The sequence below is a fragment of the Taudactylus pleione genome, unplaced genomic scaffold (assembly GCF_031769625.1).
Source record: "Taudactylus pleione unplaced genomic scaffold, aTauple2 ptg000417l, whole genome shotgun sequence".
NCBI lineage: Eukaryota > Metazoa > Chordata > Amphibia > Anura > Myobatrachidae > Taudactylus > Taudactylus pleione.
The window spans coordinates 1,157,146-1,170,740 of NW_028284819.1; the positions used below are offsets into that span (position 1 = coordinate 1,157,146).

Here is a 13,595-nt window from a genome sequence, read left to right on the forward strand (position 1 = left end):
AATATGTCGTTTTTTGTTGGCGCTTCTTCCCGTTTTTGCTATTATCTGGGTCAACAAGGCAATAGCGTACTAAACAGAACAGCTGGCATCTTGGTTACAGGCAGACTGAGATGCTTCATAACTTCTTGCCTTAGACAATCAGATACGCAATGCTTCTCTTTATATTGGAGAGGCTTCTCTGGGTTTTTCTACAGTCACTGGTCTCTGCTGGCAGCATCTGCCAGAAAGGCTATTTGGCTTAGAACATGGAACGCTGTCCCAGAGTCAAAGCATACTTTAGAGGTGATACATTTTTGAAGGGGAATCTCTCTTTGGACCTGAACTTACTAAAATTACAACTCGAGGAGCTTACACTCTGGAAGTTTTTTCTTTTTTGCTCCCAGGCCAGGAGCAGATCTCAGTCCTTTTAGAGGCTTCTCCGGTTGCTATTTAGAGGCCGTACCTCAACTAATTCTCGATATCCCCGGCACCAGGCTAGCAGAAACAGGACTGCATTAAGTTCAGGGGGCTCAGTCCCATCCTCAGGTGTTAGGGGCCTGATTGCTCAGGTTTTGGGAGGCCTGGCTACAATCTGTCGCAGATTTTTGGGTAGTAGCATCGTGTCCAAAGGATACATTCTGGACTGGGCAGATCCCATGCCCAGGAGAACTTTTTTTTTGCCAATCCTCCTCCTCACAATCCATTCAGATGGGCAGCCCTTTGGGCTGCGGTACATTCTCTTAGATTCCGGAGTTATTGTTCCAGTTCCTTTTATGCCAGCAAGGGCTCCGGTTCTACTCAAACCTCTTTCTGGTAAGCAAGCAGGGTTGGTCCATCCATCCGATTCTGAAGCCGTTAAATCCCCATCCTTCTTGCAAAATTCAGGATGGAGTCTCTGTGCTCGGTTATCAGCACAATGGATGGTGGGGAATTTTTAGTATCAATAGATGTAAAGGACGTGTATCTTCATATTCCCATCTGGAAGGCCCATCATCAACTCCTGCGCTTTGCCATGGTGGGGGATCTATATTTTCAATTCTAGGCCTTACCATTCGGCCTGTCCACTGCTCCCAGGGTTTTCACAAAGGTCATGGCCCACATTGTTTCCTTGTTGAGGTGCAGAGGAATTGTCATCATCCCTTATTTTGATGACCACCTGATAAAAGACCCATCAGAGGTCTTGCTGCTACAGCATCTGCAGGTGGTTGTGGGGATATTGGAGGCTCACGGTTGGATCCTGAATAATCCCAAATTGACCCACATTCCTCCAGAGGATGGTTTTCTTGGGCTTCTTGTTCGACACTCTATATCAGAGGGTTTTACTACCTCGGCAGAAAAGCCAGGACTTCCAGTCCTAAGTGAGGTTGCTTCTTCAGCTTTGTTCTCTATTGTGTGCGACTCCTGGGGAAAATGGTGGCTTCCTTTTGAAGCAGTACCATTTCCCAGGTTTCATGCTCATACTCTTCAGAGTTAGACCTTACACTGTTGGTCTAGGACAGGATACTGTCTGGACAGGAAGTTCTTCAAACTGTCCCATCAGATGCGCCAGTCTCTTTTGTAGAGGCTACGTACCTCAAATCTGTCTAAGGGGTCCCTGTTCTTTGTTTAAGACTGTGAGCTGATGGCAGCCTGACAGGTTGGGGAGCTGTCACTATGGATGGGCCTTCATCTTCATGGTCTTTTGTCCGACACAGAAATCCACCCTCTACACATCATCTTCAGCAGTCAGGTATGCCCTGGTCCAAGCTCGACAGGTCTTACAGGAAAGGCCAGTTCGCATATGATCAGAATACTACTGCTGTGGCTTATATCAACAAACAGGGCATTCTTCTTTGCTCAGAATGTTGGGTTACTGACATTCTGGCCATCCACATGGCCAACCCTAACCCTTGTCATTTTTCATTCTGACGGGGGTAGTATTTCGGACTAAAGCTAAGTACACACTGGAGCGCAGGGCATTAGTTGAGACATTGGAATGAATACCCGTCAACAGTGGACGACTTTAATGAACGACGTAACGAGCACCGTTATGTCATTCATTAATGCACTGGCCGCTAGCGATATTGATGGGTTTGATGTGCAGCACATCTCACCTGGCGACCATGGGAGCACGCAAACATACGTACACACTGAGCGATGTAGGCGGCATGTCGTTACGACACGGCATATCGGCCTGACATCGCTCCACTTTAGACCTTACTTGTTACCGAAATTTGTTAAACAAAGATATTATTCTCCCGGCCTTTCCGCGGGCAGCATAGCCTTCTACCTCCACGACCTCACGACTTTTGGAGCTTCTACTTAACCTGTTAGTGCCTATACTCCTGTGCCAGCCCCATGCAGCCAAGACTACAGTGTTCCCCAGAAGGATTACAAAGAAGAGGGATTTTATGATGAGTACAAAAATCCAGTTTTCCTTCTCCCCTCCCCATATGAAATGATGGTGTCCTCAATACCTCTGATAGGGTATAAACAATCTTTTTCCATTTCATATAAAAAGTGAGAATTGCATTATTACTGGCCTCAAGAAAATCTGCAACACTAGTGCCACCTAGAGGAGTCGCACTGTTACTGTGATGTCCTTATACAGCAGACAGCCATTTTGTGACCAAACTCTGTCCTCAAGAATCCCTACCACTTCATGTTTTCCAGATCGCCTAGCTGGTGCTGAAGTGCATTCCTTACTAATGGACACAATTTAAAAGCTCCAGAGGTGGTCCAGAAAACATGAACTGCTAGTGGTCTTTGAGGGCTGAGTTTGGCCATCCTGCAATATTTTATTAGAATGCAGCCTTATCCATTAATTACAAACTAGTGGCCTCTTTGAGGCATGAGGCATTTTGTGCCTCTTCGCTCAGTGATTATAGTGATTCCAGATGAATTGATATGGTGAGCGTTGGCTCTGCTCACAAAATGGCTGCTTCCAGCGTGTGTATCTGAATATTCGGCTTAAAAGTGTAATTGAATATGAGAATACAGTAAGTGCTGTGCGTTCTCCCAGTAATATGATATCGTCACTGCACGGTTAGTAATTATTGGCCACATGATGTGTTATCTGCCTGGACCTGTTTTATTAATAGCTGGGAGTCTGGAAAGCATAATCCTGCGTATTCTAGCCAAACATTACCTGCCAGCCCCCCCCCTTGCTGCCTGGTGCACACTCTGCCCTCTCCCTGCTGCCTGGTGCACACTCTGCCCTCTCCCTGCTGCCTGGTGCACACTCTGCCCTCTCCCTGCTGCCTGGTGCACACTCTGCCCTCTCCTCGTTCTCCCTGCTGACTGGTGCGCACTCTGCCCTCTGCTCGTTCTCCCTGCTGACTGGCGCACACTCTGCCCTCTCCCTGCTGACTGGTGCACACTCTGCCCCCTCCCTGCTGCCTGGTGCACACTCTGCCCCCTCCTCGTTCTCCCTGCTGCCTGGTGCACACTCTGCCCCCTCCTCGTTCCCCCTGCTGCCTGGTGCACACTCTGCCCCCTCCCTGCTGCCTGGTGCACACTCTGCCCCCTCCCTGCTGCCTGGTGCACACTCTGCCCCCTCCCTGCTGCCTGGTGCACACTCTGCCCCCTCCCTGCTGCCTGGTGCACACTCTGCTGCCTGGTGCACACTCTGCCCTCTCCTCGTTCTCCCTGCTGCCTGGTGCACACTCTGCCCCCTCCCTGCTGCCTGGTGCACACTCTGCCCTCTCCCTGCTGCCTGGTGCACACTCTGCCCCCTCCTCGTTCTCCCTGCTGACTGGCGCACACTCTGCCCTCTCCTCGTTCTCCCTGCTGACTGGCGCACACTCTGCCCCCTCCTCGTTCTCCCTGCTGCCTGGTGCACACTCTGCCCTCTCCTCGTTCCCCCTGCTGCCTGGTGCACACTCTGCCCCCTCCCTGCTGCCTGGCGCACACTCTGCCCCCTCCTCGTTCTCCCTGCTGACTGGCGCACACTCTGCCCCCTCCCCGCTGTCTGGCGCACCCTCTGCCCGTCCCCTCCTGTTGTCTGGCGCACCCTCTGCCCGTCCCCTCCTGTTGTCTGGCGCACCCTCTGCCCGTCCCCTCCTGTTGTCTGGCGCACCCTCTGCCCGTCCCCTCCTGTTGTCTGGCGCACCCTCTGCCCTCTCCTTGTCCCCCCTGCAGATAATGTGTTTTTCTCATTGTGTTTTTCAGACTGGCTGTTTGTCGTACTTGTTGTCCTCGGTGGATTATTTCTTCTGCTGCTGATTGGAATCTGCTGGTGCCAATGCTGCCCACACACCTGCTGCTGTTATGTGCGGTGCCCGTGCTGCCCTGAGAAGTGTTGCTGTCCCAGAGCCTGTAAGTTTATACTCTCGCTTACACCAGCAATGCACTATTATAATACGTTTATACTAGTTCCTGTGATTTAGTCACTGATCAGAGAATTGCCAGATCTCCTCCAACAACCAAGTCAGTCTGGCTACGATCATGTCGGCAGCCTCTGCTTTGTGGCATAAGAATCCCATGGTGATTATATGATGACTGTAAACTCTCTCTCACAGTGTATGAAGCCGGAAAGGCAGCAACTGCCGGGGTACCCAGTATGTACGCTCCTAGTGTATACGTGCCCTCCATGTACTCTCATCCGAGCCAGGGAAAGATGCCTCCGCCAGGATCTGTCATCCAGATGGGTCCCATGCAACCTATGTACAATGGCTACGGGATGGATTATGATGCTGCAAGCTCCGGTAATTGCCAGCAGAGTTTTGTTATGGCAGATGTACCCTCTCCTGGGACCAGTCTCAGTAGTGGTATTTATATTGTGGCATTATCAAGTTATCTATCTGTGCAGACTATGACCAAACTCCGGGGGGGGATGTCTCACGCCTTGGTTTAAGAGTTTATTTAAAAAGATTAAGTGCAATTAGAGTTACATTTCGTTTCATATCACTCTGTACCTTTTATAAGGGGCAGGAACAAAATGACTCAAAATTGGCAATTACTAAGAAGGGGGTCTATTGACTATTTTTGGTGACCTAAAAGTAAGCAAAACATGTACATAACAAAAGTAATGGGGAATGCAGATGGTGAGCTGTATAAGGATAGGAAATAGCATAAAGAAAGTGGATAATGATCTAACATAGGTCACTGGTGAGACCTCGCCTAGAGGACGGTAACATAGGTCACTGGTGAGACCTCGCCTAGAGGACGGTAACATAGGTCACTGGTGAGACCTCGCCTAGAGGACGGTAACATAGGTCACTGGTGAGACCTCGCCTAGAGGACGGTGTCACAGGTCACTGGTGAGACCTCGCCTAGAGGACGGTGTCACAGGTCACTGGTGAGACCTCGCCTAGAGGACGGTGTCACAGGTCACTGGTGAGACCTCGCCTAGAGGACGGTGTCACAGGTCACTGGTGAGACCTCGCCTAGAGGACGGTGTCACAGGTCACTGGTGAGACCTCGCCTAGAGGGCGGTGTCACAGGTCACTGGTGAGACCTCGCCTAGAGGGCGGTGTCACAGGTCACTGGTGAGACCTCGCCTAGAGGGCGGTGTCACAGGTCACTGGTGAGACCTCGCCTAGAGGGCGGTGTCACAGGTCACTGGTGAGACCTCGCCTAGAGGGCGGTGTCACAGGTCACTGGTGAGACCTCGCCTAGAGGACGGTGTCACAGGTCACTGGTGAGACCTCGCCTCGAGGACGGTGTCACAGGTCACTGGTGAGACCTCGCCTCGAGGACGGTGTCACAGGTCACTGGTGAGACCTCGCCTCGAGGACGGTGTCACAGGTCACTGGTGAGACCTCGCCTCGAGGACGGTGTCACAGGTCACTGGTGAGACCTCGCCTCGAGGACGGTGTCACAGGTCATTGGTGAGACCTCGCCTCGAGGACGGTGTTCAGCTCTGGAGGCCACATTTACAGAAGGACATAAATTGAAGCTTATGTAAAGATGGTCAATGTGATCTACATCACAGATCAGAGAAGGGACAGTGAGGAGAGATGATGGATGCTTTCATGTATCAAGAGAGGATGCATTCTACAGAAGGGAATTAGAGTAAGGGGACATGCACTAGAAGTGCAGGGTGTTGTGTGTAGGGGAGTCTGAGGAGACCTCCCCACAGATGGAATAGTCCCCCCCCCCCCCCCCCCCCCCAGGCAGAGGAGGTTGGGAAGCAGACAGTCTGACAGAAGAAAGGTTCAGGAAGGATAAGAGGGGCAGACTAGATGGTGGAAGTGGTTCTTCTCTGCCGTTACCTGTTTCTATAGAAGACTCTCCTAATAGGATTCATTTGAGACTCTTTATTAATGACTGATTGTAATGTGACCCTTTCTTTTCCCAGTGGGAGGACACAGTTCACAGCCTCCACTCATTCATGACAATGACGTTCCAAATTCAGGTATTTGTGTATTGAATGCATCTTCAATGGCGACTGTGTGACCGTTGTATGTACGTTTTTAAAGAGAATCTGCCCTATATAGACGGATTTATCTTCTCTTCTTGCATCCAGTACAACCGGTGATCCGCTAATTAGCATTAATACAAAAATCAGCAGGGAGAGCTCCACCTTTTTAAAAGGGGCAACTGGACCCCTTTGTGATTCTCTTCTTTATTTCTGTCCAGATCTGGACGACTCGCCCTCCATAATGTTATCACCAAACTATAAATATTTATGCCTCCATGGGAAATTGCCCTTTTTCATCAATGGCCGTGATTCCAGGTTAAATAAAGTTTGTGGCTCATTAAGAAAAAATAAACGTAGAAACCTTTCTCCAAGGCTTCAGACAAAAATGCATGGGTGTATCTTGGATGACCCTTGTAACATTAAGCAAATTACCTCCTCCAGTATTTTGCCACCTGCTTGGTGCAGAGACTTAGCAATCTGCTACAGGGCACCAAACGCTGCTCCACCTTCGAATACTGTAGCCAGAGTTCATTGCACGTCAATCTGCCAGTGATAGCATAGAGAATTGGATGTTCCTCCACCTGAAACATGGTTTTTACACTCAAACTGCAGCAGAGCTAAATACACTGGTTTCTAGAAAGATCCCAAAATGAGCTCTGCAAGTTCATGTATCCAACTTGTTTGATCCTCTTTACAGTTCTATTATATACCACAGCTCTATCACATTTTATTTTCACCTGTGTTTGTCTGTGTATGTGTAGTGCGAAGTGGCTACCGCATACAAGCTAACCAACAGGATGATTCAATGAGGGTCCTCTACTACATGGAGAAAGAGCTGGCCAACTTTGATCCATCAAGACCAGGACCGGGCAATGGAAGATTTGAGAATGGTGAGTGAATTAATCATATTTATAGTTGTTTGAAATGTGCTAAGAGACCATTTAGGTTTTTTGTAATCTTCGTTTTTGTTTACCTCCAGCCTCCGTAATGAGTGAGGTCAGCTCCTTGCATGAGGAGGACCAGAGAAACAACTTGAAGAATGGTCTTGGTCGCTTGCGGAACCAAGCCATGACTCCCATCCGGGATGTAGAGGAGGAAAGTCTCCTTGGCAGTGACTATAGGCGTCCACCACCACCTCGGCAAGACCATTATGGAGATGACCGATTCCGTGGTGGTCCAGTCCTCGAGAGACGAGCTCGTGCCCATTCCGTTGATGACCTAGACGATTATGATAGGAGAGAACGACACCCATACCGTGATCCTCCCTCTAACAGCCAAAGTCGTGGAAGACGCAACTCTGATGAGGACACTGGCAGCAGAGGATACGGTAGAGGCCGGGATACCCGTTCCCCTGACCCCCGTGATGACTATTATGGTGGTAAAAGAAGCAGGAGTAGAGATGACCTCTGGGATTTAGGCCGCTCCCGTCAGGAACCTGAATATGATGATCGATTTCTTGATAATGTTTTGAGAAAGAAGGGTCAGAAGGCTGGCAATCGAGATGGTGTAGAAAGCATTGCCAGTTCTAGCCGCTCAGAAGGGAGAAGAAAACATCACGATGATGACTTTCCACCGCCCCCTCCCCCGTATACTGAAACAGAGTCCGTCTCTTCCAGAGGGAAAAAGCTGAAAAGGGTCAGTAAAAGTCTCAATGCTGCTACTTGTGTATCTGTATGGAGTAGGAGCTTATCCTGGTGGCTCACTGTTTAGCATTGGTGCCTCACAGCACTGAGGTCATGGGCTTTGACTCCCGCTACGCACGTGGCTGTTTGCAGTCTTTTTTTTCTGTAACAAAGTCCAAAAACAGTAGGTAAGTAGGTTGTTTGGCTAGTGACAAAAAATGGACGTGTGTATGATTACTCAGAGCAGCTGAATGTGCCCAAGGGGCTGCTTCACCACCTGCAATGATGTAGAGTTTGGGAAACAGGCACTATATAAATAATTATTATAAAGGGCTGAGATAGATATATAATATAAAGACAATGTTCTCCAAGTAAAAATATATGTATGTCTGCGCTAGTATTCACCTATCGTTCACATGTAAAACTCCAACATTTTATTATTCACAGTATTTATTCATATCATATTAAACATAGAAATAGATAGAACTGCAGTTCCTGAATTAGAAATAGACATAACAGCAGATGGGTTATATCATCCGTACACCAATACAAAGGGGGTATATAAAGAAAATCCCCGGTGAGAAGGTTACGTCAAATCCAGCATATGCACAAAGACGTATAAAAGCCTGCTGGTTTATGGGGAAATGGCTGTAATGTCACCATCCGCATGTACACTGTGTTCATTAACACTTCCCGAGCTCCAATAGTGATAAGCCGGCATAACACTCACCGCTCCCTCCTCTGCCCAAACAGTGATATGCAGAAATCCCGGAACACTACAACAGAACTGCAAGCTCTGGTTTTCCTACCATGTCCCTCCTGTGGTGGCCGAGTTGGAAATAGGCACAGCGTGGTATCCCTCCAATGATGATACAGGCAAGGGGATGTCTTTCCACAAGATACAATGCCGCTCGCCGTACATGCAACCCACAGGGAGTTCGGAGGTTCCGACTGGCTCTTTAGCTGTTAGCAGATGGGGCAGGAGGCGTAACTGTGAGCATAATAGCTCGGCCACCACAGGAGGGACATGGTAGGAAAACCAGAGCTTGCAGTTCTGTTGTAGTGTTCCGGGATTTCTGCATATCACTGTTTGGGCAGAGGAGGGAGCGGTGAGTGTTATGCCGGCTTATCACTATTGGAGCTCGGGAAGTGTTAATGAACACCGTGTATATGCGGATGGTGACATTACAGCCATTTCCCCATAAACCAGCAGGCTTTTATACGTCTTTGTGCATATGCTGGATTTGACGTAACCTTCTCACCGGGGATTTTCCTTATATACCCCCTTTGTATTGGTGTACGGATGATATAACCCATCTGCTGTTATGTCTATTTCTAATACAGGAACTGCAGTTCTAGTTCTATGTTTAATATGATCTGAATAAATACTGTGAATAATAAAATGTTGGAGTTTTACATGTGAACGATAGGTGAATACTAGCGCAGACATACATATATTTTTACTTTGTCGAGGATTTGTGGCAGTTTCCTCTGTGTGTACCCACGTGTGATCCCTGAGTGAAGGCGCGCACCACTATACTGGGATTTATTTGGTACAATATTCTCCAACTGGTGAAAATTATTTTAGATCTTTTTTTTTGTTTCATCATTTATCTGGATATTTGAAATATTTAACGAATTTAAATTAACTTTGTTTTTCAGGGTGAAGCTTTGAGCAGGGAGAGCCTGGTGGTTTGAGTCTTGGATATGGACTGAAAAGACTGACTTTGTGCTGAAATGGCGATATAATGAAATGGCGATATAATGAAATGGCGATATAATGAAATGGCGATATATCCTAGGCAGCATTTCTGGAAAAATAAGTGCCTGAACCTGGCTTCATTTTTTTATTACTTTTTGTAAAGAAACCTGTTTTTATTTAATTATTGCTTGTGAGGATACAAAATTATGAAATTTACCATGTAAAATAGTGATTTTTATTATTTTTTTTATTGCAGTTTCTTTTAATATAGAAGCTATAATGGGATAAATTCTGTATCCTGTACATTCTCCATACTATAGTTATTGCTTATGCTGGGCATACACTACCAGACCAACAGACCTTTTATCTGGCAGCCTGTTACCCTGCGGGTATACGCGGTGAGAGATCTTGCAGTGTATTGGCCCAGATATCTGCGCTCCGCCCCTTGCGGAGGAGACACTTCCCCGTTCCTTTATCTGGGAAGAAACGGGCAATGTCCGTCAGTCGGCCATGGCTGGGCATACACTGCCTATGAGGCCGACCTTTAACCTGAAAAATATTGCATCGCATCGGATGGGCATGCTGGACAATCCAGAATGACCGATAGATATTTACCCTCTGTTGCCCGCGCACACAGTACAATTATTGGGCGGATCGCCCTGATAATATAATTCCGGGCATACACTATACAATTATTTTATTTGTTTTTATCTATTTCAAATATTTGTAAATATGAACTTTTTTACAGTGCATTAGACTAGCGATAAAGCAGATTTTTATTAACATTTTGCAGGCATAATATTTTACTGTCCCCAGTTTTGCAGTGATCTGGGTTAGGGGTGGAACATGCTTTGGCCAATTGGAGCATTGGAATGTTTACTGCAGCACAGATTATTTCAGGAGATGAATGTTGACCTTGTGAAAGGCAGGGAGGGAGCTGTTATTTCTGAACAAAGTATGGAGAAGGTTTTCTTGGGTGCAGCTGTAGCAGAATGAGAAATTAAAACTACATAGTGTACGTGGTGTATTAGTACTTGATGATTTGCAATACATAGATACTCACCATTACACATCAAACTACAAACTAAACATGGTCCTCAATGGAGCAGTTTCCCCTTCAACATAGATTTATGCTGAATGAAGTCGTCTAATCCAGTAACGATTGGTTTCAGTAATGATAGAGACCATTAATCGCTGTCAGTGTCCCCGAAAATAAATGTTTTTTTCAAGGGAGTTTCAACCACCAAATAGAATCATTGCGGCTCCTGCGTGTCTCATGGGGAAGCTGGAAGGAATAGTGTAGGATGAGTTGTATGAGCATAACCAGACCTGGCTGGAGAGTTAGAACCTAGTTTAGTCAGTGTTGTCCTAAGGCGATTACATGAAGGGGTAAGAGAGAAGATCTGGAAGCACCAGGGAGTCTCGGACCTCCGGCTAGCTTACCATGGTGGTTTACATTCATAGTGAAGGTAAGGTGTATGCTGGGGGGGGCCCAAAGTGTAAAGACAAAAGAAAGGAGCGGGGGTCCCCCACAACACAGAATAGTGTTTGGCCACGATCACCCTGCTGAGAGATGATTGATGCTCCTGTACATGTTCATACATCCGACTTGTTTCTAATTATTCAGGTCATTGATGATTACACCTGAAACTGAGACCTTGTCAAACCCGCCATTATTTTATATATATATGATTGTACTTCCTAAGCCATATAATGAAATCACTGTGAAGTTTATACTGTTGGTTTTATATTAAATGTACATATTTAAACATTCATGTTAAAAAGATTGTATGGCCTATGCGCACTACTCGTGTTCAAAATCCAGGTTTGGTCCTGGGGTGCCCTTTGTTCCTAGGTAGGACAGACTTCCTATTAAGTTTATGTAGAACACTAAGAAGCCTTTAAGGACCTAAACTCTCTGATGACAGGTAGCTGGTAGGATGGGATGTAATAAGGCATCATGTAAAGACACCTGTGCCTGCTACGGGACCTTCTCTTTATATATTATATATAACCCATAGCAGCCAATCAGATATTCCGGTATTATTATTCTGGCTATCTAGACTCCTAATACTGATATCTGATTGGCTGCTTTGGGTACATACCATGTTGCTTAATAATTTTTAATGGACCAACCTGGATTTGTGTCTTAGAATAATTTTTTTTTGTAATATGAATGAAGATTGACACGACACATATATATCACAAGTCCCTAAAGCTCCCCCATATAACTGCACAGAACGATAGAACTCCTAGGTGACTGGTAACGTCATGTACTGGTGTATGTACATAAGTGATCACTGACTTCCTGATGAGCTCAACTAATAAAACTTAGTTTTTTTTGTTTTCCTTTAATGTGACTATTTATGTCCTTGTATTTTATATTATTATCATTTATTTATATGGCGCCACAAGTGTTCCACAGCGCCTTACACAGTACATAAACAAATAGGTGACCAGTGACTTACAGTACAAAGCAGGACATGGATGTGTATAATAAACATTGCTATATTAGCGACCTTAACACCCACATAAACAGCCGAGTGTTAGGTGCCCTAGTGGGGAGTAATGCTGGGCATACACAGCCAGATAAAATGCCTGTCAGACCGACAGACATTTTATCTGGCCGGCTGCCAGCCGCAGAAATCAGTGTATTCGCCAGACATCCGCGCTCCACCCCTGGGGGAGGAGACATTTCCCTGCTCCTTCCCCCTGACATCCGCGCTCCGCCCCTGGGGGAGGAGACATTTCCCTGCTCCTTCCCCCTGACATCCGCGCTCCGCCCCTGGGGGAGGAGACATTTCCCTGCTCCTTCCCCCTGACATCCGCGCTCCGCCCCTGGGGGAGGAGACATTTCCCTGCTCCTTCCCCCTGACATCCGCGCTCCGCCCCTGGGGGAGGAGACATTTCCCTGCTCCTTCCCCCTGACATCCGCGCTCCGCCCCTGGGGGAGGAGACATTTCCCTGCTCCTTCCCCCTGACATCCGTGCTCCGCCCCTGGGGGAGGAGACATTTCCCTGCTCCTTCCCCCTGACATCTGTGCTCCGCCCCTGGGGAGGAGACATTTCCCTGTTCCTTCCGTAGGAATGAACACAGGAAATGTCTGTCTGTCGGCTGCACTGGGCATACACTGCCCGATGCGGCCAACAGTTTACTGGGTAATATCGCATCGGACGGGCATGCTGGACAATCCAGCATGCCCGACCGAGCTATATTTAACCCTCGGTCGCCCGCACACACGCTACAATTATCACGGCGATCCGCCAATATCGGGCGGATCGTCCCGATAATTGTAGCGTGTATGGCCAGCATAAGAGAGAAATGAAATTACTGTAAGGAGAAGCACAAGAGGGCAGAGGGCCCTGCTCGTAAGAGCTTACGTTCTTTATATCACTGCATTTTGCTCTTTCACTTTGCAGCTTTCTTAAAATAAAGAGTAGATTAAGCGGAAACGCCGATCGTGACGGCCCTCACCTCAGCATTATCATTGCTTATAAAAAAAGGTCATTTGGCATAAATGTGAAGCAATCATTTGGAGTGTGATTACACACAGCTTTACACCTGCTCTAATAGTTTAATAAAAAATTTTTTATATTGATACAACATATAAACCGGTAAAGTATTAGCGTAAAAACCAAATAATCTATCTAGGCTGTTGGTAAGAGGTCAGTAACTTGTGGTGAGTTTTACCTTATGAAAACGATGGCGGCTTACAATGGCTAGTGTCTCTAAAGATTTCCGTACAGCAGAGGAACAAACAAGGAGATAACTGTGATCTTATAGTTGCCCTATAATATATAAATAATGTAGCGCTGTATGCACACTGTGCCAGGCACTTGTACTAAGCTGGTGCTAAATGCTGCATGTAGTTTTGGTTTTTCCAAAGCAGCCGGGAGGTGGTGGTGCCTTTGCCCATTAGGTTCCAGCCATTATAAAACAACACGTAAGG

General features: G+C 47.1%; 1 protein-coding gene across 2 annotated transcripts in view; it reads left to right on the forward strand.

Moving 5' to 3' along the window:
• Positions 1–12,001, forward strand: part of LSR (lipolysis stimulated lipoprotein receptor) — a 53,269-nt gene extending 41,268 nt beyond the window's left edge. For both annotated transcript variants that reach the window (XM_088447083.1, XM_088447085.1), the window contains 6 exons: positions 4,129–4,275; positions 4,479–4,664; positions 6,260–6,316; positions 7,084–7,212; positions 7,302–7,957; positions 9,607–12,001. In XM_088447083.1, the coding sequence (XP_088303209.1) occupies positions 4,129–4,275; positions 4,479–4,664; positions 6,260–6,316; positions 7,084–7,212; positions 7,302–7,957; positions 9,607–9,642 (1,211 nt within the window). In that variant the 3' untranslated portion in view covers positions 9,643–12,001. The remainder of the gene's footprint in view (positions 1–4,128; positions 4,276–4,478; positions 4,665–6,259; positions 6,317–7,083; positions 7,213–7,301; positions 7,958–9,606) is intronic.
• The last annotated feature ends 1,594 nt before the right edge of the window (positions 12,002–13,595 follow it).